General features: G+C 45.4%; 2 protein-coding genes across 3 annotated transcripts in view; one reads left to right on the top strand and one right to left on the bottom strand.

Moving 5' to 3' along the window:
• Positions 1 to 161: 161 nt before the first annotated feature.
• On the bottom strand, positions 162 to 16200 carry IDH1 (isocitrate dehydrogenase (NADP(+)) 1). The gene is made up of 9 exons (XM_066322698.1): positions 16122 to 16200; positions 13128 to 13255; positions 11366 to 11657; positions 9491 to 9596; positions 6713 to 6890; positions 6155 to 6306; positions 4968 to 5108; positions 2655 to 2817; positions 162 to 2157 (listed from the first exon to the last, which is right to left on the bottom strand). The coding sequence occupies exons 2-9, from the start codon at positions 13247 to 13249 to the stop codon at positions 2064 to 2066; spliced, it is 1248 nt and encodes a 415-aa protein (XP_066178795.1). The 5' UTR covers positions 13250 to 13255; positions 16122 to 16200; the 3' UTR covers positions 162 to 2063.
• A 750-nt stretch (positions 16201 to 16950) lies between these two features.
• The window catches only part of PIKFYVE (phosphoinositide kinase, FYVE-type zinc finger containing), a 61965-nt gene continuing 56984 nt past the window's right edge, over positions 16951 to 21931 (top strand). The window contains exons 1-3 of one of the 2 annotated variants that reach the window (XM_066322699.1): positions 16951 to 17000; positions 19657 to 19838; positions 21306 to 21485. In XM_066322699.1, the coding sequence (XP_066178796.1) occupies positions 19667 to 19838; positions 21306 to 21485 (352 nt within the window). In that variant the 5' untranslated portion in view covers positions 16951 to 17000; positions 19657 to 19666. Of the gene's footprint in view, positions 17001 to 17101; positions 17235 to 19656; positions 19839 to 21305; positions 21486 to 21931 lie in introns of those variants that run through there. The other variant, XM_066322701.1, reaches the window with a different exon arrangement.

Genomic DNA, 21931 nt, shown 5'->3' on the forward strand with positions numbered 1-21931 from the left:
CAAATTAAAGCTCTATTCTAAGAAGGTAAATTCTTCATGTTTATATCACATTCCAACAGTCTGTCCCAGCATGCACTGGACTGTGCTGAAAGCTACTGGAATCTCTCTCTGAGGCAGAGTTTCCACATACCTGTTAATCACGCAAAGGAAGGAGACACAAAGAATGTTAGTTGGCTTTTATTTTAGTCTGAATTAAAAATATTCCTTAAAAAAAACCCAACACACAACCATGGATGGAATAAGTTTTCACAGTCATGACCTGACTTGCTGTAAGACAACAAGGGTAAGTAGTAGCCCAGACAACTGGAGAAAAGTTTGCACCTTTATGAACTGTGGGATGAGGGAAGAGGTTAACAGTTCCTATGCTTCACATCCAGTCAGGAGGAGTATAACTAAATGCACGGCCTGCATTTAGACACTGCAGCATGGCTATGGTAGGCTCTTAGCCTATAAGGCTTGTTTCCAGCATTTACTAAGTGCTACTCAAATGCTACAGTCTTGACTGTAGCAATGGAACCAAATCCCTTGGTATCAGGATCCTGTGCTCTGGTTGGCACTACAAGATAAATTCAGGAGGGCTGGGACAGAGCTGGCATAGCCCTCTGAGCTCACTTATGCTCACTGGGAAGTACTGCAGAGAGGACGGAATTCATTTCTAAGGTCTGCTGGACCTTAGAAGGTTGCTGCTGGTTTGACCAGAGCTGTGACAAACTGGCCTTCAGACTGACTGAGAGGAAAAGATAAACACAGATCAAAGTCAGAGAGGAAAACCTCAGGTCTGCTGTGAACAAAATTAGGAATCCAGACCCATACCATGCTTTTATGAAATTCATCTGCTTAGCAAAGGTAGGGCTAGGCCCAGCAGCTCAAAGGGCTTCAGAAAACATGATTTTCTAAAAGTTTAGAAAGTGTCTATGTTCATTTTTATCTAGTGTTTGTAATGTTGAACAACAAAGCACGATACAGAGTCACATACATGAGCAATGACAGAAAAGCCAGGTACAAGTTTTCTCCACTATTCTAAAGTTCCCATTAGCTCTTGTAATTCTTTCTTTGATGGGGGCACTTCTATTGGCTCTAATTCCTTTAAGGTGTCTGGAGGAACTACTGCATTGCCTGCATCTACCAAGTACCCCAAATTTTTATTTACTTGGTCCTTGACATTTTTCAGGTGGAATTTCAATTTCTGCTTCATGTAATGCGTCCTATTATTGCTGCTGTTTCTCCCACCTTTTCATGGGAATCTCCTTCAAATAGAGTATCATCAATATATTGGTATAGTTTCACATCTGGGGGGAGTGAAGAATGTCTGTAAAAATTCAGCAATATTGAGCAATCGTGGGTGAATGTTTGTAGCCTGGAGGGAGCCTATTAAAAAACTAAAACTGATGAGAGAACAACTGCTAAGACTGCAATTAAAAACAATGCAGAAAGTAGTCCTGACAGATCTCGAGATGAAGAGTGTGCTCAAAATGCAAAGAAGCCTCTTCAGCCAAAACTTGCAACATGTTCTAGTGAGACTGAAGTCTGTGAGATGGAGCAGAAGGCGTGTGAGGGGGCTTTTGACAAGAATAATACAGACTGTGGTGTGGAGCACCATCCCCTCTCTCCTGATGGAGTCCAAGACTTTGGAAGTACAGAAGTGGTGAATCCAGCACAGCTGCAGAGTCATGAAAGTGTTGACTTACTGCAACATGTTAAGAAGGGAGCTATCTTTGAGATACAAAGTATGAAGAGTTTGCTAAATGCCCCAGATCATACCTTCTCAAGTCATGAAGTTCCCTCAGGTGATTCCAGTCTATAAAATTCACTTTTCTTGAGGAAAGAGACCTCTAGTGCCTGTGCTCTGCAAGAGGACTCAAGTGTGAGCAGGAAGAACATCAGACAGAAAATCAAGAGGAAAACGAGTAACTGTGCAAAGAGATGATTCTGATAGGAAGTATCTGCCAGTGTGGTAATACCAGAGGGCCAAAGCTGAAGTACAGCCTAAAAGAAGCACAACAAAGCATGAGACAGTGCCACTTTAGACACTTTGTTAGGGGAGCTTGAATAGAACCCATGCCTTAAGCCTTGGGCATAGAGGCCAGCTTCTGCTTCAAGTTTTCAGCGAGCTTGTCCATGAACTCAAAGGTGTTCAGGTAATCAGAGCGTGTGACACTGGCAGGGGGAAACAAAACAAGACAGATATTAGTTGTACAGACACTCAAATAATCAAAGACGACTGTTCAAAGAACTCTAAAAAAGAGGTTTTACCTCTAAAACCAAAAGAGTGCTCTCCTACGCATCAGGCTGGGTTTTTTTTTTTTTTGCCAAAATGCTCTGGAAAGAGGAGGCCAGATGATATTTTATGTAGGTCTTCACTTATTAGGATCTGGCCAACATAGCTAGACTATAATTAAAAAAAAAAATCTTTGCAGTTCCTTCTTTACTTTTTTCTCCCATTCATTTGGTGCAATAGCAGGGAGACAGCAATCTGGACTAAGCTGCTTGGGTCATGGAATGTCTCATGTTTGTACAACACCGGGTACAGGCGAGTCCTGTGAGACACACTTTTGTTCTTTACCATACTAAAAATAACATTCCAGCAAATGCTGTTGAGAACCTCCATGTAAAACAGCCTCCTCTAAGCAGAGCTGGTTATTTCATACACTTACTTAGGCAGGCCTTTGATGCAGGCAGCAAGGTCCTTTGTCATGAAGCCAGATTCAATGGTCTCAATGCAGACTTCTTCCAGGGCAACTGCAAAGTTCCCCAGGCTAGGGTTGTTGTCCAGCTTAGCTCTGTGAGCAAGGCCTCTTGTCCATGCGAAGATGGAGGCTGAGAGAGAACACTGGGTTATTCTATCCATCTAGAACCTCCTGAAAGTTGCTCTACATCATCGTGTGGAACAGAAATTGGATTTTTAATACCAGTAAAATAGAAAGCAGACTGAAAAAAGATAGAAAATCTGATATGGGAAGGAACACTTATCTTCATCTAGGTATCCTTTGCCCTTTGTGCATCTCTAAAAAAAAACCCAAAGCAGACCTCAGAAACTACTCAATGCCTCCAGTAATCTCTCTATGCATGTAACTTTATTTTCCTCCTGCTCAAGTCAGACAGAATGACAGGTGGTAGGACTCTGTAGTTACAGAGAACATTGTGACAGAAGGGTGCAGTCCTTTTCCTAACACTACATTATGCTCTGGTCTTGGTGCAAATTTAGAGCATTCTTTCCCTCATGTCCTATTCCGAGTGTCCCATTACACTTTGAGCGTGTACACAGCTTGGGGTGTGGCTGGTTCTTCTGGCCTATCAGAAAGAGGAGTAAAATAAAAAAAACCCAAAACAACCAACCTAAACCTTAAGGCATTTTGGCTATAAACCAATTGTTTCCTGAGAAGTGAGTGCATATCTCAAAGGCTAGGTTAGGTCTAACTTACTGCCTGCACTCACTCCATTCCAGCCTGTTCTATGCCTCAGGCTGTAGCTGTGTCTGTAGAGACAGAAACTGACTGAAGTCATGAGAGGACTGCGGGGGGTGTGTTCCCTTGCCTCCCTCAGGCCACACTGAGATCTGAGAAATCCTCATTAGGCCTTGGCCTTGACAAACCACAGTCAGACTAAGCCCTTCTCAAGCTTATTAGAAACCCAGGAACTTGTGGTGTCAAACAAGCAGCTTTTTTTTTTAATGAACAGCCTTGGAAAGGTATTTTTCTTGACTGAATAACAACTGAACTTCCAAAGAAAGTTACTGACTCGAATTGCAGTCAGGTGGAAAATTCCTATGATTAAAGCCCACTCTCTTATGACCCCATAAACAGTGACCTACAGTAAGACCCCTCAAGCTCTCAATTATAAGGAGCTAATGCATACTACACTCAACTCTCTTACAACCCTTTAAACAGCAGCCCAAAGTGAGATCTTTTGGAGCTCACCATTTCCAGAAGATACACATGGAATCATAGAACAGTCTGAGCTGCAACGGACAAAGAAGGATCACAGAGTCCAAGTGTTATCTGAATGGTCCATCTAGGGATTGAACCCACATCCCTGGTGTTACTAGCACCATGCTCTGACCAACTGAGCCCATCTCAAGAGAGGGAGCTAATGTGTTGTCTCAAACACTGATAACTGGATGGCTGTGGAGCCAACCATGGATTGTTGGTACTGACATGCCATGAAAAAGAACAAGATTTGACTGGAAAAGAGGGGCCGAGTGGAAAGAGGAGAGCACTTTTCCATGAGAAAGAATCACAACAGGGTACAGTGCAAGCACAAGAATGAACAGCAGGAAGTGGCCATGGAGCACAGGGTGGGATAGAGACTAAAGACCCCCAAAATCCACTGACCCATTTCCAGACAGGCCTGAAAGAAGAGAGTGCATTTGATGACTAATGTACATAAAAAAGTAAGAAACCTGTCCATAAAAAGGTGGACCCACCCCCAAGCCCAGGCGGTGCCCCAAGGGCCCTGGACATCTCAGCAGCCAGACTAATGCAGCTGGATGGTCAATTATCAGCTGGATCAGCACTGAAACCAGGACTGAGAAAAAGATTTCTCTCTCTTTTCTCCTCCTTTTCTTCTTTTAATTCTCTATTTTTTCTCTTTTTCTCTTTTCCTTTCTTACTTTCTTTAATTCATCCTTCCCTCTTTAATTCGTCTTTTCCCTTTCACCCTGCCCTTTTATCCAAAACCCACTGCTGTGTGCTTATATAGTAGGTCAGGGACTAACACAGCAATTTCCATGCCACATGTGTAATTTACTGATCTACTTTCTGTTTGCAGACCCTCCGACTTTTGTTGTTTCTTTTGATCAATGAGCATTTAAGAATCTTAGGTACTTCCTTCTAGAAGAAAAATGCATTATGAACTGCACGTTTCACTACTCAGTGGTGCAGCTGTCTACAGAAAGGGTGCAGATGTTCTTACTCTGAACTTGCTGTTTCATGTGTAGAGATGATGAAGGGCAGTGAAAAGCAGCTCACCAATGGGGTTAGTGGAGGTTTCCTGGCCCTTCTGGTGCATGCGGTAGTGACGAGTAACTGTCCCGTGAGCAGCTTCTGATTCAACAGTCTTGCCATCAGGGCAGATCAGCACGCTGGTCATCATCCCCAGAGAGCCATAACCTACACAGTACAAATTTCAAAAGTTCAGTGTCTCCTTTGGACAGCTCCCTCAAATTCCCCATCCTACAATCCCCCTACATCCTCCCATAGATGTGAAAATCCCTGAACAGCAGAGCTCCAGCAGTGCTTCTGCAACTAACTGGCATGTCCCTACACATCAAAATAACAGTTCATCTCAAAATGACGTCCTGCTGGACAGTGAGATATATAGACATTCTGTACCATTTGAAGAAAATTAGTTTTCTCACCTAATTTGCTGGACAGATTTCTACTGAAAAGATACAGTAAGAGAACAGTAAATGTTGGGCTACTTGTCTTTCACACAGGGTGATAGGAAACAAACCAAGTTTTTATCAAGAGCATCTGGTCTTGTGAGAGGAACCAGCAACTTCTGATATTGGACATTCACACCACTTCTAACCCTGCAGGTTTCAGACATCTGCATCTTTGAAAGCTGCTTTGTTTAACAGTCCAACACACATCCTTGTTCTGTGGGAGGCAGTTTAGTGGCATTCCCTCAGGAAGAGTGTATAACACAAAGCCACACATCTCATCCTGTGGAATTCTGAATCCATATTTGTTTTGGCACTGGGCACCTTGGTTATCTAGGATTTTGATGAAGCATTACAAATATGTAATGTTCCACATATCAATCTCTCTACACCTGAGAGCTTTATGTCCTGAAGGTTTTATTACTTATCTGCAGAGCACCTGCCATCACACTCAGCAGCAGTCAGCTTAACTGACGCTGAGAACCAGCTGTCTAAATACTGTCCATTAGAATAGAAAGCCTACCAGTTATCATGGTGGTAGGAACTTCCCTCCTGTAAATAAATACAAATACAGATCTACATTCAATAGATTTTCTTGTAAAAGCAAAATCAGATTTTTTTTGACTGCCTGATACCTCCATGACTGGCCACAGGTTTGAAATACAATTTTTGAGACCAAACACCACCTCTTGGGTCATCCCATAAGATGTGACAAAAGGACACAAGACACTATTACTAAGCCTGCTTCAGTGTGGCACAGGAAGCACCTCATACCTTGTGCAACAGAGTCAGACTGCACATCCCCATCGTAGTTCTTGCAGGCCCAGACAAAGCCTCCTTCAGATTTCAGGGCCTGAGCAACCATGTCATCAATGAGCCTGTGCTCATACCAGATCTTTTTGGCTTCAAACTGGGACTTGTATTCTCTAGAAAACAAAAACCAAAACACCTTGTCATATAAGCAGAGATTGCACAGTTTGTACATAGAGAGGTGCACAAAGATAAGACTAAAACAAAAAAACCCCCCCTGCACTCTCTTTACTCTTTTTCCCTTGTCTGCTTTGCTAAGCTATAGAGAGGCCGCTTCAGAGCCACAGAGACACCCACAGACAATCTGTGACTTCATTAGAAGAGATGGACACCACAGCCACATTTAGCAGAGCTTTCTGCATCAAGTATTGTGCCTTGCAGGACAAGGGGTACTGTGACAGAGATGGCATCCCCTGTGCCCTTAAAGTGTTGCTGAGTGTCTGAAAAAGCAACTCACAAGGCTGGAGAGGAGGTTCCTGCTGTAGACTTATGCACTGCAGTAGGAAGTACACAACTGAATACCTGTCATAGATCTCTTGGAAGATGTCTTTGAAGCGGCCATCATATCTCTTCAGAATGGTGTTCTTGGTGCTCATGTAGAGGGGCCAGCCTTTAGACAGTGCCATTTGGAAGGAACTGTGGGCGAAATCCTTGATAGACTGGTCAAGATTGTACATCCCCATGGCTACACCACCACAGCCTGTTAGTGGAGGAAGAACAGACAGGAATAAACTAGATTTAGTCTTGGTTTAAGAATTTTATTCTCCCCATAGCATACTCTGGCTGGTAGGCAGGCTAGTGCTCTCCCCACATGTCTTAATTTAGTTCTCAATTTAAGGCTGGTTCTTTCAGGAGAAGATTTGCTTTGCACTATCAGGTCAAAGCTCCAGCAGTCCTGTGACACATGGATAGGAAGCTGGTTTTGTTTTACAGGTAAGTACATCTTAATAATGTGATCTAATCCCTCTAAGATGTTTTGTTCTAATCTGGCCTAAGTCCTCAAACATACTGTGACAGAAGTGAGTGTACTTGAACTCCTACTTGCCATTTAAGTAGAACAGTCTTTTTTTTATCAAAGCAGCAGGCAGCAGTTTGAAGAATGAGATCTCTCAGTCAAAGCCAGAAAGGGATGTGCTCACACATTAAATGCTTTGCACCTTCAGAACTAACTCCAGCAGTCAAGGACTGCTTTGCCTAGCTCAGGTAAACAAGACTCCACATGAACTCCTGCATATTTTTCAGCGCATGTGGCCTACCCTGCAGCTTTGATCCACCCGCTCAGGCCCATTTCTAGCAAGTAGTGGGAAGAAGGTGCCAGTCATGTGGGTGCTCAGGCAAGTCCTGAGAAGGCTCTGAGGAACTACCAACATGCACATGACTTAGATTGTGTAAGGCAGATGTGTTAGAAGCACAAATGGAAGTGTGCTGAACTTGCAACCCAGATCACCTAGAAGAAAACAGCACTCAGATGATGGAAGAGGATGACTGTGGGTGAAAACAGGGTCTAGAGCTTCAGGAGAAAGCTTTGTCATTTTCAGGGCACAACTCTGTGTTTCTTGTGAAAAGTAGATACCATGTACTTAATTTTAAGCACCTCACTACCACCATCGGTGTAGTTTTTGTACAGCACCATGAGGGATCTTTGCTCTGGAAACACCCAGAGTTTTTAAATACCTCTCCTAATATCCGTTTGTCCTTACCCCTAGACGGCTGTTACTACATGGACGGACATGCAGAATGAAGAGGGGAAGCCAGAGGAGGTTTATCTGCTGGCCAAGATAGCAATGTCATTTAAAGTTGATATTGGCAGAGAATGAAATTCCTGTTGTTACCAGTGAAAAATACATGTTGTCCCTGTACCATCCCTATGGAGTCAAACACAATCAAGGGTGTGATCAGCTACAGAGACTGTGTCCTCAGGGGGCCATGATTTCATGGTTGCTGGATGACAGCTATTAGTTTTATTCAAACAGCTATTTTCATACATGTTACAGAATTTCCTTATTGCAATCATACAATCATACATCCTACTGCCTACTAAAAATCTCTTGATCCAGTGTCAAGGTTGAACATATTAGTACAGCAGTAAGACAGGCTTCCCTTAATCAGCTGGGATACACGCTGGCACAACAGTTATCTGTGGGGAGGGCAGCTCCCCAGAGCAACAGCAGTAATCTGCCACCTTTGTACCTCCCTGCTTTCTGCTTGCTGATGCTATGAAGAGCAGCAAGTCAGACTGGGAGGTGGATGGCCACACATCTCCAACACAGGCTCACCAGTCACCTTTCAAATGACAACAGATTAGGACTAGCTGTGGAGCAGGTGAACTCCAGATGAAAGGCTATGCAACAAGAGATGGTAGAGATGTAGGTTCTTATGAGCGAACATGCCAAAGAAATCAAGTATTACAGAAGAGAGTCATATGTCAGTCTTGGTACCTGTTTGCCAAACCAACTGCACACAAACAAGGATGCTGTGGTTTACACGGCTTCATTTTTTGGTAGCTAAAACCAAAGCACTGCACACTCACACACAGACCACCTTAAGACTTTAAATCCTGAACCCTTTCATTAATGACAGACAAGAGACATAACTTGTGTGATGTTTCTCTGAATCCTGCCCCTAGAGAAAACAGCCTGAGTCCTGGTAACATGTGTGTTACTGCTTCCTTTAACAAAGCCCAGCAATGTCAGGACTCCTCCCGAGCCTTGCAAAGCCTGCAGCCAGCACAGAAATCGGGAGAGGAGTGACACCAAAACCTTTAGGACTGCATCTGTTAAAACAATTACAGCCTACACAGTCAGAAGCATCCTTGTGAAATCCTCTCTCCACCTTACAGAGTAAGTGTTAATTCTCATTTCTATTGAGCAAATAAAAAGACTGCTTCATAAAGAAGGGCAGAAACTGCAAAGGTATACAGAGATCAGTAAAAGAAACTAAACCCAGAAAGAATTACATGTGGATTGTTCTCAAATATGTCTCCCCTTAGGTCAAGCCTTGTTTACACAGCAGCTTTGCCTCTGATCACAGGGAAAAACACATATGCTGCTACCAGAGTCATCACATAAGGAGTCTGACAGGTGGCCAATCTAGTATGATTGTGCTCTTGATGTGCCTCTTTGATCCCAGGAAGATTTCAAGGAACTTTCAGTACTTGACAAATAAATGAAGAAGGCCCAAACTTTCTCCCCCACTCTGCCTCTAAGTCATATTTTACCATCAAACAGATCTGATGGATAATTCAAGGTTAAATTAAATCCAAAATAATAGTTTTAATCACTAATTAGAGAAAATACCTACTTTCAAAGTTATGGACCAGATATGTGACTGGTTTGCCTCCATCTGTGGGAGTGTAGGTCATCTCTACTTTTCCAGGCCCAGGTACCACAAAATCAGTTGCTCTGTACTGTTAGAAAAAAAAAAAAAAAAAAAAAAAAAGCACCATGATGATTTCATCTATCAGGAAGAGAGAACTATAAAAGACAGCCCTCATTTGAGAGGGCAGGTTACAGAAAAACAATTGTACTGTTTTTCTACTGTATTTTACTGTTGAAAAACCCCATTAAATAGACTTTTTATCCAGCCATAGTGTCATTGGATTATTTTACTAGAGATTAGAATGACAGGAGTCATGGAATCACTTAGGTTGGAAAAGATTCTTAAGATCATGAAGTCCAACAATTAACCCAGCACTGCCAAGAGCAACACTAAACTGTGTCTTTAAGTAGTCAAAAGTCTGCCTGTTTCAGAATCCATCTTCCCCTTGAGGGGGAAAAGCTCACAAATTCTTGGGCCCTATCAACTGGCAGAGTATCTACTTTTGCAGATGTACTGAAGTTTTAAAGTGCAGAGTATTTAGATTGTTGTATGGTTGGTGGGTAGAAAGGCTCCTCTCCCTGACTCCAAAAAACCATCCATATTACAACTGCTGATCTCCTAAGTAACAGGGCTCATACATCATACAAGATGACATTTGAAAGGGCAGCCTGTAGTAAGAGTCTTTGAAGTTAAAAACTTTAAGTATTTAAATGATGTCTTATCTTCCCAATTGTCCTGAACAGTATTGAAGGTTACATTTCGTTGAAATTGTAGTTTCCCTCCTATCAAGGGAATCTGCTCCCTGAGCTGTTCTCAAGTTAGTGTCTCACTCCTATGTCCTTTGTATGTTCTTATATTGCTCCTTTCACTTTAATCTCATACTTTCACAGGGTTTCAATCCTTCCCCTTTAATCCACTTTCTCCTATTTTTATTTTGACCTTCTCAATTTTTCACAACCCTTAAGGATGTTGAATCCAATTCTTTTCTGGTGTCAGGGTTCTGCAATTATTTTCCTCTTGAAAATGTATTATTTTACCGTCCTATCCCAGGTAATCTAATGACTTGCCCTCAGTTTGCAGGCTATTTAAGCACTTGGCTTTTCTAGACTTTTCTTTTGCCATGTTTGGTAGCTTCATAGCATATGATTGCCCATGGAGAACAGTATGACTGATTCTTATCTTCCAGGCTACCCAAAAGGCAGAACACTGAGAACTGCTCAGGGCTTTGCACAGCCTTGTACTACCACTGTCAGGAGAGCTCTGGTAAAGGAGGTTTCCCCTCTTCTGTACCACAGCCTGATGTGCCCAGGTCAGATACCAACTCTGCAGGTATCCTATGCAAGTTAAAGAAGCAGATCACAGAAAAAAAAAATTAAAAAAGAAATGGAACAAAACCACACCCCCAAAAATAAGGTAATTTTGCCCACTTCTAGAAATCACTCACTTTTATCCATTTTTGCTGTGAGCAACATTTGACACCAGAAAATCCTGCGAAGTAAGAAGGGGGGCAGTATAAAGGATATTTTCTAAAGATGTTCTTATGTAGGGAGGAGCGTTCTAGAGAGTTGAAGAACAGTAACTTAGGAGAGTTAAGTGTCTAAGTACAGGCCTATGTAATCCAAGCACAGGCTTCCGAATGCTGTTTACACAGCGACACTGTTTGAGGAAGAGAGGCATGAACCAGGCTCTCCCACACTTGCCAGGTGCACTACAAACAAAGTGCTAGCATGGAAGTGCTCCCAGGTGAAATGCAAGGGACAGAGCAGAGGCACAGGGATGTCTGAGTCTTTGGAGCTCTATACCAGTCAGGGTAAGGCTGTTAAGACAAAAAGAGGGGTAAACACTGAAGTCACTCACTTGATCCCCATAAGCGTGACGGCCAATGACAATGGGCTTGACCCATCCAGACACCAGCCGGGGAATGTTCTTGCAGATAATGGCCTCTCTGAAGACAGTGCCACCTAGGATGTTTCTAATTGTGCCATTGGGAGACTTCCACATCTGCTTCAACTTGAACTCCTCCACTCTCTTCTCATCAGGAGTGATGGTTGCACACTTTATGCCAACGTGGTATTTCTTTATGGCTTCAGCAGCTTCCACAGTTACTTTATCATTTGTAGCATCACGATGCTCAATGCCCAGGTCATAGCTGTAACAAAACCACAAACATGGTCAGGACAGCCCAGGACATTTGTTGGTGTTCAACAGGAAAGAAACAAGACTCCATATGTGTTTGTGAGTGTAGTTCCAGCATTCTGCCACAACTGAAGTTATCCCTCTTCTAGTGCAAATGCTGAAGGGACTGGAAGAAAACAGACTTATACAGTGACATTTGTCCTGTTAGTGGAGGTTGATAGGAGACTGGAGAAAGGAGAGCTTCAGTTTATGGCTGAGGTTTGCTGCCAGCATGGGACAGTAACTCCTCTGCCTTGCCTTTTGAGCTTCCTGCAATGGCAGATGTCAGCTGAGGATTCTAATTGTATGGAGCAGCAAAATCCCCAGATGAATATGGGCCTTTATTTCAAATCTCTTGTGCTGAGGACTCTGGCTTCCTTCATGTACTGAGCACATAAAGCTACACTAGGCTTAAAAACTGCTATGACAATGGGCCCACAATCCTGCTCTGGCAGCAAAGCTGCCAATATTACCCTCAGACATCAGAGGAGGGTCATTTCCATACTCACTGTTTTAATAGCTTTCAGAGAACAATGGGTGCCCAGCATGGGACAGCCCTGAAGCACGGCCAGCTGTACAAGAATCTAACCATTGTGCTGCCTCAGACAGAGGTTTGCTTGCCCTCCTCCCACCCTCTTTGGAAAGGGATGCTCTCCAGACTCTGTGCATGTATTATGCTGCTGGGTTCCTGTCTGCCTGGTTCCCAACACCAGCAAGCAGAAAGCTTGATGTAGGTGGCATACAAATGGCTCCAGTGGCAGGGGAAGAGGTCAGACTTGTGGGTTTAGCTATGGCAGATCCCACTGGAGGCTTCTGTCCACATGGCTAGAAGCAATGTAGTTGGATACTTCTCTAATAATTATAGCTCAGTGGCTCAGAAAAGGAAGAGATTATTTGTTCTGCTTGGCCAGATGCTATAGATAGCACGTCCCTTTTGCTGTACCCAGCTGCTAGTATTTGTTTTTTTCCAGGAGGGAGTATAGGAGCACAGCCTAGCTTCAGGGAGTAATTGCAACAGCTCACATTGTCAACAGCAGAGCTCAGGCTCACAGCCACCAGGGCAGAGTCTGTGCCCTACACACACCCTTCTGTCCTCCAGGCAGATCCTCAAACAGGCATGGCAAGAAGCCATAAGCCCCCTCGGGGGTGCAGAATGCTGAGCTTCAAGTCAGGGAGAGGCTGAAACAGCCCATGTTTCTCATTGTTTAGGCTGCAGGGAGTCATGCAGACTGCTCAGGTGCTGGGCAGGAGATCAAAATACAGGCCATGTCTCTGAGAGACTTCCTTAGAGGCACAGTACAGGCAAAGAGCTAACTGAGCACTCACTGTGACTGCTGTGAGGAACCCTGGAGGGCATGCTTCCAGTGCTACATGAAAATCCATCACCACCTAATGACACATGCAACCTGCACTACAAAGTAGCTGAATGTCACAGAGCCATTACCTGTGCAAATCCAGATCTACATAAGGAAAAATCAGCTTTTCTTTAATCAGTTCCCAGATGACCCGTGTCATTTCATCTCCTTGCATCTCCACAACGGAGCCTCCACGGATTTTTTTAGACATCTTGAACTGCAATAGACATAAAAAAGTCCAACCCAAGTTAAAAGCTACCAGTACATGTATCCTGCATTTTTACAACATAACTAGGTGAGGCACTAACATAGCATACAGGATCTCTCCAAACAGTCTTGAAAATAACCTCAGTTTATCCTTGGTTTCAAGCTACGTGGTATTTTTCTTAAAGCCCCAGCTTCCAGGGATATCTATGTGAGGATAAAAGGAAAGGTTAATATCTTGATAATTATGGGCATGGGCTTTAATTATAGTTTTATCAAAGAACTTTAAGATATGACCAATTTGTTCCCCCAAATTCCACAGAAATAGATGAGCACAGTTTACTTTTAGATTTCATGAGTTCTAGTTCAGTTGCCTGTTTCTCCACCTATTTCTGAAAATCAGGGGTTAGTGGACATGATTACAACGACAACTTATACTGCTGAAACTACTAAGATTAATATATTGTGAGCTTCTTTATTAGCTTTGTCCCCCAGGAAGGAAGGAAACAGGTAGAAAAATCCAAGGGCTACACATCAAGAGTATTTTCTTGTGACAAGCTTTATTTCTACAGTTAAAATAAATACTGGACAGATTTGTTTGCTGTAAGGAACAAAGGTTTCCCAAGATATTTGTGAAAAAAAAAAAAAAAAAAAAAAAAAAAAACAACAACAACAAAAAACCCCCCAAAACACAAACAAACAAACAAACAACCAAAACAAAACAAAACAAAAAAAAAAACCCCACCTTGAACTCTGCCCTTCTATTTGCACTTTGTTCTTTGTCAAGGAAACCTCAGAAGGCACTGTACTGCTCTAACACAGTGCCCTGCTCTCCAACACAGTTTCTTGGGTCTCGGCTCTGATTATGAAAGAGGAATGACTTGGCAAGTTCCTCCTTCCAGGCAGTCCTGTGCCTGTGTGCAGCTGCCACGATACTACAGTGAGATACAACCCTTGTCCCTGAGGTTGCAGTCTCAGAGACCAAAGGCCATGAATGACTTGATGCAGAATGAAGGGTCCCACTCTACACAGGATCTGTTCATCTAGACCAAGTTACTCCAAGGTGTGAGGCTTGCAGAGTAAGGGCCCCCCATTACAAGCATGTTGGGAGATTGTCACAGGGTTAAAATTTTCTTTTCTTTATTTTATTACTTGTGCCGCATTTCCAAAATGCAATCTATTAAACGATTTTAGTCTGAGAAGAGCATAAAGCTCTAAGATATGTTCACAGGATCAAGCTTTTCTAAACCTTTTAAAGTGCAAAAACTCAAAAAACCTCCAACCCACAAAAAACCAAACCACCAAGAAAGACAACCCCAAATAAAAACCTACCAAACAAAAACCCCAAACAACCTCCCCCACAATAAAATCCCACTCAGAACAAAACCACCCCAAATAAAACCCCATCCAAAAAATGACAAAAAACCCTAAAAAAATTTTGAAGAAGTAATATAAGGTTGTGTTACTGAGATTCAGTTTAAAAGACAACTACTTCAGGAACTTCTATCCCTAACACAGTACCTTGGCTTATACTGGGCCTCTCTAGTCCTCAAGGAGAACTTGAACTTCACATGAACACACTCTATCTGAACTCAGTTTACGTATGCAAGTATTTTGAACCCAATTTTCAATTGTGACTATCTAAATAGATAAGGTCTGTATCATAGTCCATGGCCTAGGGGCAGAATTCTTTCTCCAGAAGAGTTCAGTTTTGCTTTTGGCACATTCTGAGAAACAGTCTGATTCATTTAAATAAAAATGTTGACAGGCACAAAAACACACAACACTGCTTGCTCTGTGGTTTGTGCGCTACCTAAGACAAATCAGACCATGTCAGTCATAGAAATAGGTTTGGCTTCAGAGCTATTCCATGCTGCTGTCACGCAGAGAACACAAAGGAGGTGAGACACACCTCCACTGAGATACATCTCCACTGATGTGTGGAAACAGCAGCTTCTTTAACGACTCTGACACATCCAACATATTTACATGATCATGGCCCAGGTACGGGTACTTCTCGTCTCCTCAACCAGCATCTCCAGGTTCTCTCTGACCTGGGGCAGTCCTGCAGTACCATCCCTCCTCTGGACACCAGTCATCACGCCGAGAGAGGCTCCTCTAGAGAGCACACATTCCCTGAGTTCAGCTGTGTCACTCATCCCCTCTGATTTTATACTGAACTGCCAAAATCCGCAAGGTCCTTCTCCTGCGGCAGCTCTTCTTTAAATACACTTCACCCGGGCACACAGCCAAGACAACTTAGAAGAAACTGTGTATTTGCAAATACCTCTTGTCCCTAGGAAGGGCTCGGCTCGGGGCCTAGGGCCAATAATTAACTATTGCAACAAGTCGTAGCTCGGCGCACAGCTGATCTCCCGGCAGGAGGCGGCTGGCAGGGGCACGGAGCGGCTCGCTGGCACAGGAGAGCTCCCGGCCGCACTCGCCCCGGCGAGGCCATCCCGTGGCACACCGGGGATATCCCCACGGGGCCGCGGGCAGGAGCCGCCGCCGCCGAGGCTGAAATCCCAGCACCGACACGGCCGCGGCCGCTCCCCAAGCGGGCGGGGACCGGCGAGGGCCGCCGAGCCCGACTGGCGCCCGGACAGCACCGATTAGCGGGAGACCCCGAGACTCCGTGAGGGAGACAGCCCAGCTCAGAACAGGGCGGGCGAGCCCGGGCTGCAGCACCCTCAGCGGCACTCGCGCCGGGCGGGGCGCGGCCGCGGGGTCCCGCCCGCCCCGAGGGATAAAAGCCTTAAAACACAATCCCGCCCCTCGGGGCCCCGCCGCGGGGCGCCGCGCCCGGGAGAGAAAGGACAAAGGGTTGCTGTACGGCCGCCGAACCCGGGGCTCGCTGGGGCGGTGGCGACGCCCCTTACCTGCAGCCCCGGTGCCGTTCCGTTCCGTGCGGCGTTGCGGGCGCGATGCGGGGCCGGGCCGAGCGCGGGGCCCTTTATGTGGCCGCGCCCCCCGCCCCGCCCGGCCCCGCCGCCGCCGCGCCCCCTGCTGGCCCCGCTTCCTGCCGGCCGCGCCCCGCCCCTCCCCCCGGCCGCGGCTCGGGGCCGCCAGGGGGCGCCAAGCTGGCGCCTGGCCAGCAGCCGGGCCCGCCCCGGCCCGCGCGCCGGTGTCCCCGTGCGAGGGGCCCGCGGCAGCTCGGACCGTGCGGTTGCCGTTCCGGGCCGGGCCCGTTCCGCGCTCCGCCACGCCCGCGCAGTGAGTGCCCGCCGGCACAGGGAACCCGCTAGCGCCGGGGGGCTCGGGCGTGCCCCAGGGAGAGCGCCGCAGCCCAGCCCAGGGATGCGATACGCACAGCGGGCACGGGCTCGTCCGCTGGCGCTGGGGCGGCGGTGTCGACACCACGGCCCCGGGGACAGGAGCTGGCTCCTCTCTGGGGCTGGGGCGAGGCGGAGAGCGTGGCCGGGGAGGAACCTCGGGGCGGGAATAGAAGAGAAGGGAATATTAATGAAATATAGTGTACTTCGACTTCCCGGGGGACACACCGGCTAGCCGCATTGCCAGCGGGTCCCGACGCAGCAGCCCGAGTACGCCGCGCCCGGGCGGAGCAGCCGGGGAGGGCCGCGGGGCGGGGCCGGGCGCTGCCGGCGGGTGGAGTGCGCGGAGTTTCGATTGGCGATGCCTGGGCGGGGAGCGGAGCGCTCGGCGGGCGGTGGGTCAGGGCTGGCGGCGCTGCCGGGCCGGGCGGGGAAGGAAGCGCGGCGGTGCCGCCCCAGCACCGGCACCGCAGCCGCGGGCAGCAGGTGAGCACAGCCCGCCAGGGCCGCGCCGCTCTGCCGCCCCTTGCCCCGCGAGCCTTCTCCGGCCTGCCCGGGCCGGCCCTGGTAGCGGCTGGCGGCGGCTCTCCGGGGGTCGCTGCCCACCGCGTCCTCCCCGTCCCGTCGCAGGTGATCTCCGGGTCTGCCGTCCCGCGTGAGGGAGGGCGGCGGTCTCCCCTTCAGAGAGCGGAGAGCAAAGCGGCTGTCTCCTGCGCAGAGGTTGGAAGGGGAGCGTGTGTGTCACGCAGTTATGTTTGAATTGCGGGTGTTTTTCACCCGGGGGTGTTATCCGGGTGCCCGGGAGTAGTGTCTATGTAAGAAGGAGTGGCCGTATCCTTGTGACACTGACCACTTTGTGGATGTCCCGGCGCTGCTCTGGATGGAGCAGCAGTAGTGTGAGGAGCGAGGCTCACAGCCACCCTTGTTCTCCGTATTTTATCGGTGATGAGTTGGTGATTGCTGAAGCTGCAGCTTGCAGTGGGTTTAGGTACCCCGTGACTGTTGGTGAGGATCCTGCGAGGAATGTGCTCTGGTGTTCTGCTTGGTGACCGATGTGTGCACCTTGCTTTTTCATTTCCTGTATTATACAAAGAAGTGACAATTTCTTGGTTTCTTGCGGTGGGATGAGAGGAGTATTTTCCCTTTGGTGGGACAACTAAAGCATAGGAAGGCTGATAGATTCCACAGCACAGAAAATCTAGGTGTTTCTGGAGCTAATGCCAGGCACAGTGCTGTTCTTTCAATAGTTTGATAGGTTCAATGCTGTTAAACTTTCAATAGTTTTAACTAGGCTAATACTGCTGTGACAGAAGCAGTTATTATGGTTTTTTCCCCTTTGAAACAAAAGGTTTAATTTTTTTATATATGTGTGTATGTGTGTGTATATATATATATATTTAATGCATGTTCAAAGGCTTGCTTTTAACTCTTATCTTGCCAGGCTATAGTCAGTTGCTGAAATATGAACATAGTTTCCTATAAAACTTTTTGACTTCATAGTGGTATTTTTAATGTGGTGGTGGGTGTGAAGGTACACCCTTCTTGTATGTTCAACATTTAAAAAGCAAACTATTAATTGCCTTACGATTGAAGAAAAGATTCCAAATTTACCTGAAGAGTGTGTTTCAAGGAAAATGTTCCATGAACTTTGGTGTTTAAGTACATTCAAACATCGCCTGTTTGAATAATACTGGTGAAATGAACAACAAAACGTACCCTGATTTACAGGGGAGAGGGATGTGGAAGACCAAAACTCAGCCTAACAGAAAGAACCTGACCAAAGTTTCTCTTGGAACTTAGTAAATGATGCCTCTCTACTTTCTTTCCTGAGGATATGTGAATAGCAAAAGAAACTCTGAGCTGAAGGTGCTTACTGTACAGAGCAACAAGCAGAAGTCCACTGAGAAGTCATGTGAATGACTTGCAGATACCATCTTTTCAGCATTCTTTGTAGGAACGGTCAAACCTTGCCACATGAGCTGGCTGGAGCTTGTTAGCGCTTTAAGTGTCACTTGCTCATCACACTGATTTTCTCTGGACTGCACAGATTTCTTTTAGTATGGCTTCTTGGAACTGGGAAGAAAATATTCTAGTCAGCCTGTAAGTTCTAGGGAACAGTTGTGGAAACGGGAAATTGTTATTTTGTGAAGAAGTGTGTATCAGCTGCTGAGCAGGAAGTAGGCTCATGAGGGGGTTTGATCCTTGGCACAGGTAAAAATCAGCCATCACTCATAGGTTCCATCAGCTCCCTGTGTTCCTGCTCTGTCAAACATTTCACTAAATCTTGCTTAAACAAAGATGAAGTCTAGCAGGCTGGAAGTGCAGGCTGAGTGGGGTGTTGTGAAAGAAATTGGGTGTCTGCTCAGCTGAAAGAGCATGGGTTGGGGAAAAGTATGACTCTTGGCTGTATGGAAGCTTTGGTATGCAGAAAATAGGGTTTACAAGTATGGCTTCTCTTAATACAGAAAATGGTTTGGGGTTTTTGTTTGTTTTTCCTTAATGGAGTTGCTCCTGAAAATGATGTTTGAATGTGTTAGATTTGACAACAAGTAAATCACAGTTTGGGTTGCTTCCCTAGTAACTTGCACAAGGGCTTGTATTGTAATGCAGAGTGGAGGGAAACTGTTTCATACTAAAATTATTCTTTCAGTCCTGTTTTTGTTTGTAGTTCATTCTGCTTCTCATTCTGCAGTTAACCTGGCCAAACAACAAGTCTGCCTTGTGCTTGCCCAGGCATGCCTGTTTCCAGTTTTGTTACAAGGGCTGCAGAAGTCCCAACATTAGAAGAAGAGCTGTCAAAGTTAAAACTTCTATGTAGTATGCCTGCAGAGTCTCCATTTGAAAACTTCAGGTTCTCATAAAGCTCCAGTGGAGTGTGTAATCAGTGTGGTGGTTGTTGACTTTGTTGCTCTGGATGTTTAACCAGGCACTCGGAATTAGGCTCTGCAGAGATGCTGCTCTCTTGTCAGTGGCTGGGCAGGGGGCATGGACTCCTCTGGCACTCTAGATCTGTGCTAACAGCAGATGCCTATGGTCAGATGGGTGAATGTCTCTCCTCTGGGATCTGATGAGACACCTCCTGTTCAGAAGAGGTTCTGTTTCACCAGCCCCTGTGTAACGTGTGTTGCTGATCTCTTTCCAGCGCACCTGAAATGGCTGCAGATGACAAACGCTCTCCGACACTGGACTCTACCAGTGACCTACCTCGTTCTCCCAGCAGCCCATCTCACCTCACTCACTTCAAACCCTTGACTCCTGACCAGGACGAGCCTCCTTTCAAATCAGCTTACAGTTCTTTTGTAAATCTCTTCCGTTTCAGCAAAGGTGAGTGCTGGGGGGATGTGTGGGCGTAGGTTATGTGAGCTGTTTGCTGCTTATAAAAACCATAGGAGCATAATGTCAAAGGACTGATGGCAGCTCTTTTATGAGGGATATTGCATCTTGCTTTTAGATGATGTAGTAGAGCTTTATTATGAGGGAAGATAGCCAGCATCTTGCAGCTGGAAATCTGTGGCTGCCTGTCCAAGTCAAAGAAAAGCCAGTTAGCCGATAGTATTGTATAGATTCTTAGCTTAACATCAGAATTTTTTTGCCTGTATGATTTTTTTGGGGCCGAAAGTAGGAGTAACCCTCTGCTAGCCTGTATGAGCAAAATGTGTGCTTGTCCTTCCAGTGCGAGTTCTTACATCAGACTTCATCCACTCCTCACCTTCCAGTGCATGTCATACCTGCAGCTGAGTGACAGCTGAGCTGCAATAAAGCAGGAAGTCCACACTTAATTTGCATGGCTTACATGCTCCCCGTCAGAAATCTGAAGTGTTGTGAAAGTTTTGTGTATGAAAAGGGATTACTTGATTTTGGCCTTTGTGCTGCATGTGTCATGAAATATGTTCTCAAACTCTAAAAGAACTATGTGAGTTCCTTTTGGTTTCAGAGAAAGATCCTGCAGAGACTGGTGAATGAGTACAGCTGGATTTTGTGCAAAAGCTGTGTATTTCTTTACTGGAGATGGCACACTGGTCAGCTGCTTTTGTTTAGTCTGTTCATTATCCAGCTCTGCTAAGCATACTTCAGCAATGTTTGGGCTGGGGAAAAAGAGCCAAACAGTTTTTTTGCATAAGCAAACCGATCTGTTCAGACTCTTCTTGTGCAGAATGAGAAATAATTACTTGGTATGACTGCTATTAGTTTGCATAGTAGAATAGCACCTATGATTGCTAATTTATTGAAAGTAGCATAAAATGTGGTCAATATTGGCTTCACTTGTTTTTTTTCCTGACAAATATAGCTGGAGTCAGCAAAGTCTTTTGTTAAGTGAATGGGAAAACAACCTTGAAACAACACATGAAATGTGTGTATTACTGGAGTCAATGAGAACCTGTCTACAACTGATCTGCTGATGGAAATTAAAGGCTGTGGTAACTTTAATGTGATCTCAGTACTGGCTTGTAAAATAACTGAAACTCTCTTTTCAAGGCAGAAGCTGATAGTCAAGTGTAGTTATTCTATTTAGCAAGAATAATTCACATTTATACTCGAGACTAATCTGCCAGGGCTTTTTTTTGACACTTTCCATGTTAGGGAATTTCTGAAATAGCCTGAGCCTTGAAGACAGCCTACTGTTCTGTTTCTATGATGTGTATAGTACTTTTAAAACTAAAAATTCTTTGTTTTGTTTAATCATGATCCAAAAGAGCTAATTGTGAGTTTTTTTACCCTTAGCTTTGTGTGTACTACTGATTTTCTTTATCATGTCTGAACAGGTGGTTTCTTGCTTTTTGTCAACTCTAGATGATGGCAGGCTTTCATCCCCAGCAGAGAGAGCAGAGGCAGGACAGAGTGATCCACAAGCATTGAGTGGTGGCTGGTCCAGTCCTCAGCATCCCACGAGGGCTCAGTCTCTGAGGTCACCAATTCCTTACAAAAAACCACTGACTGGTGAGCTGCAAAGAAGATCTTCTGCAACTCTGGGTAATTTCAGCTCTTTGTTCTATAAGGCAATGTTCTACTAGTCAGGATGCTTCAGGGTGAGGTGGAAGGATTTGAGCAAAAGTTCATTGAGTGTCTAAATTCATAGCAGAATTTAGTATCAGGCTACACTGCTTCTGTTAGTGAGGTTGCGCTTTAACCTCATAACCCTCCAACTTTCTTGGTGTTCCAGCAAGACAATTTCTTGTTGGAGCTCTGCTCTTTCAATTGGAAAACAGTCTGGAACAGAAGGGGCTGCCAAAATACATCCAGTGTTTTTAAGTCACCTGAACTTTGATCCTGAACATTTCTACTTTGAACATTTTGCTTTTTGCTTTCAGAGTCTAGTTTCTTAACATCGACATGCTAACTCTAACTTTAGTGCTTAGTCTGGATGGATTTGATGTTGGTGCCTTCAAGGGGGGGTGTAAATGAAGGGTTTTGCTTGT

Source organism: Sylvia atricapilla, chromosome 7, assembly GCF_009819655.1.
Source record: "Sylvia atricapilla isolate bSylAtr1 chromosome 7, bSylAtr1.pri, whole genome shotgun sequence".
NCBI lineage: Eukaryota > Metazoa > Chordata > Aves > Passeriformes > Sylviidae > Sylvia > Sylvia atricapilla.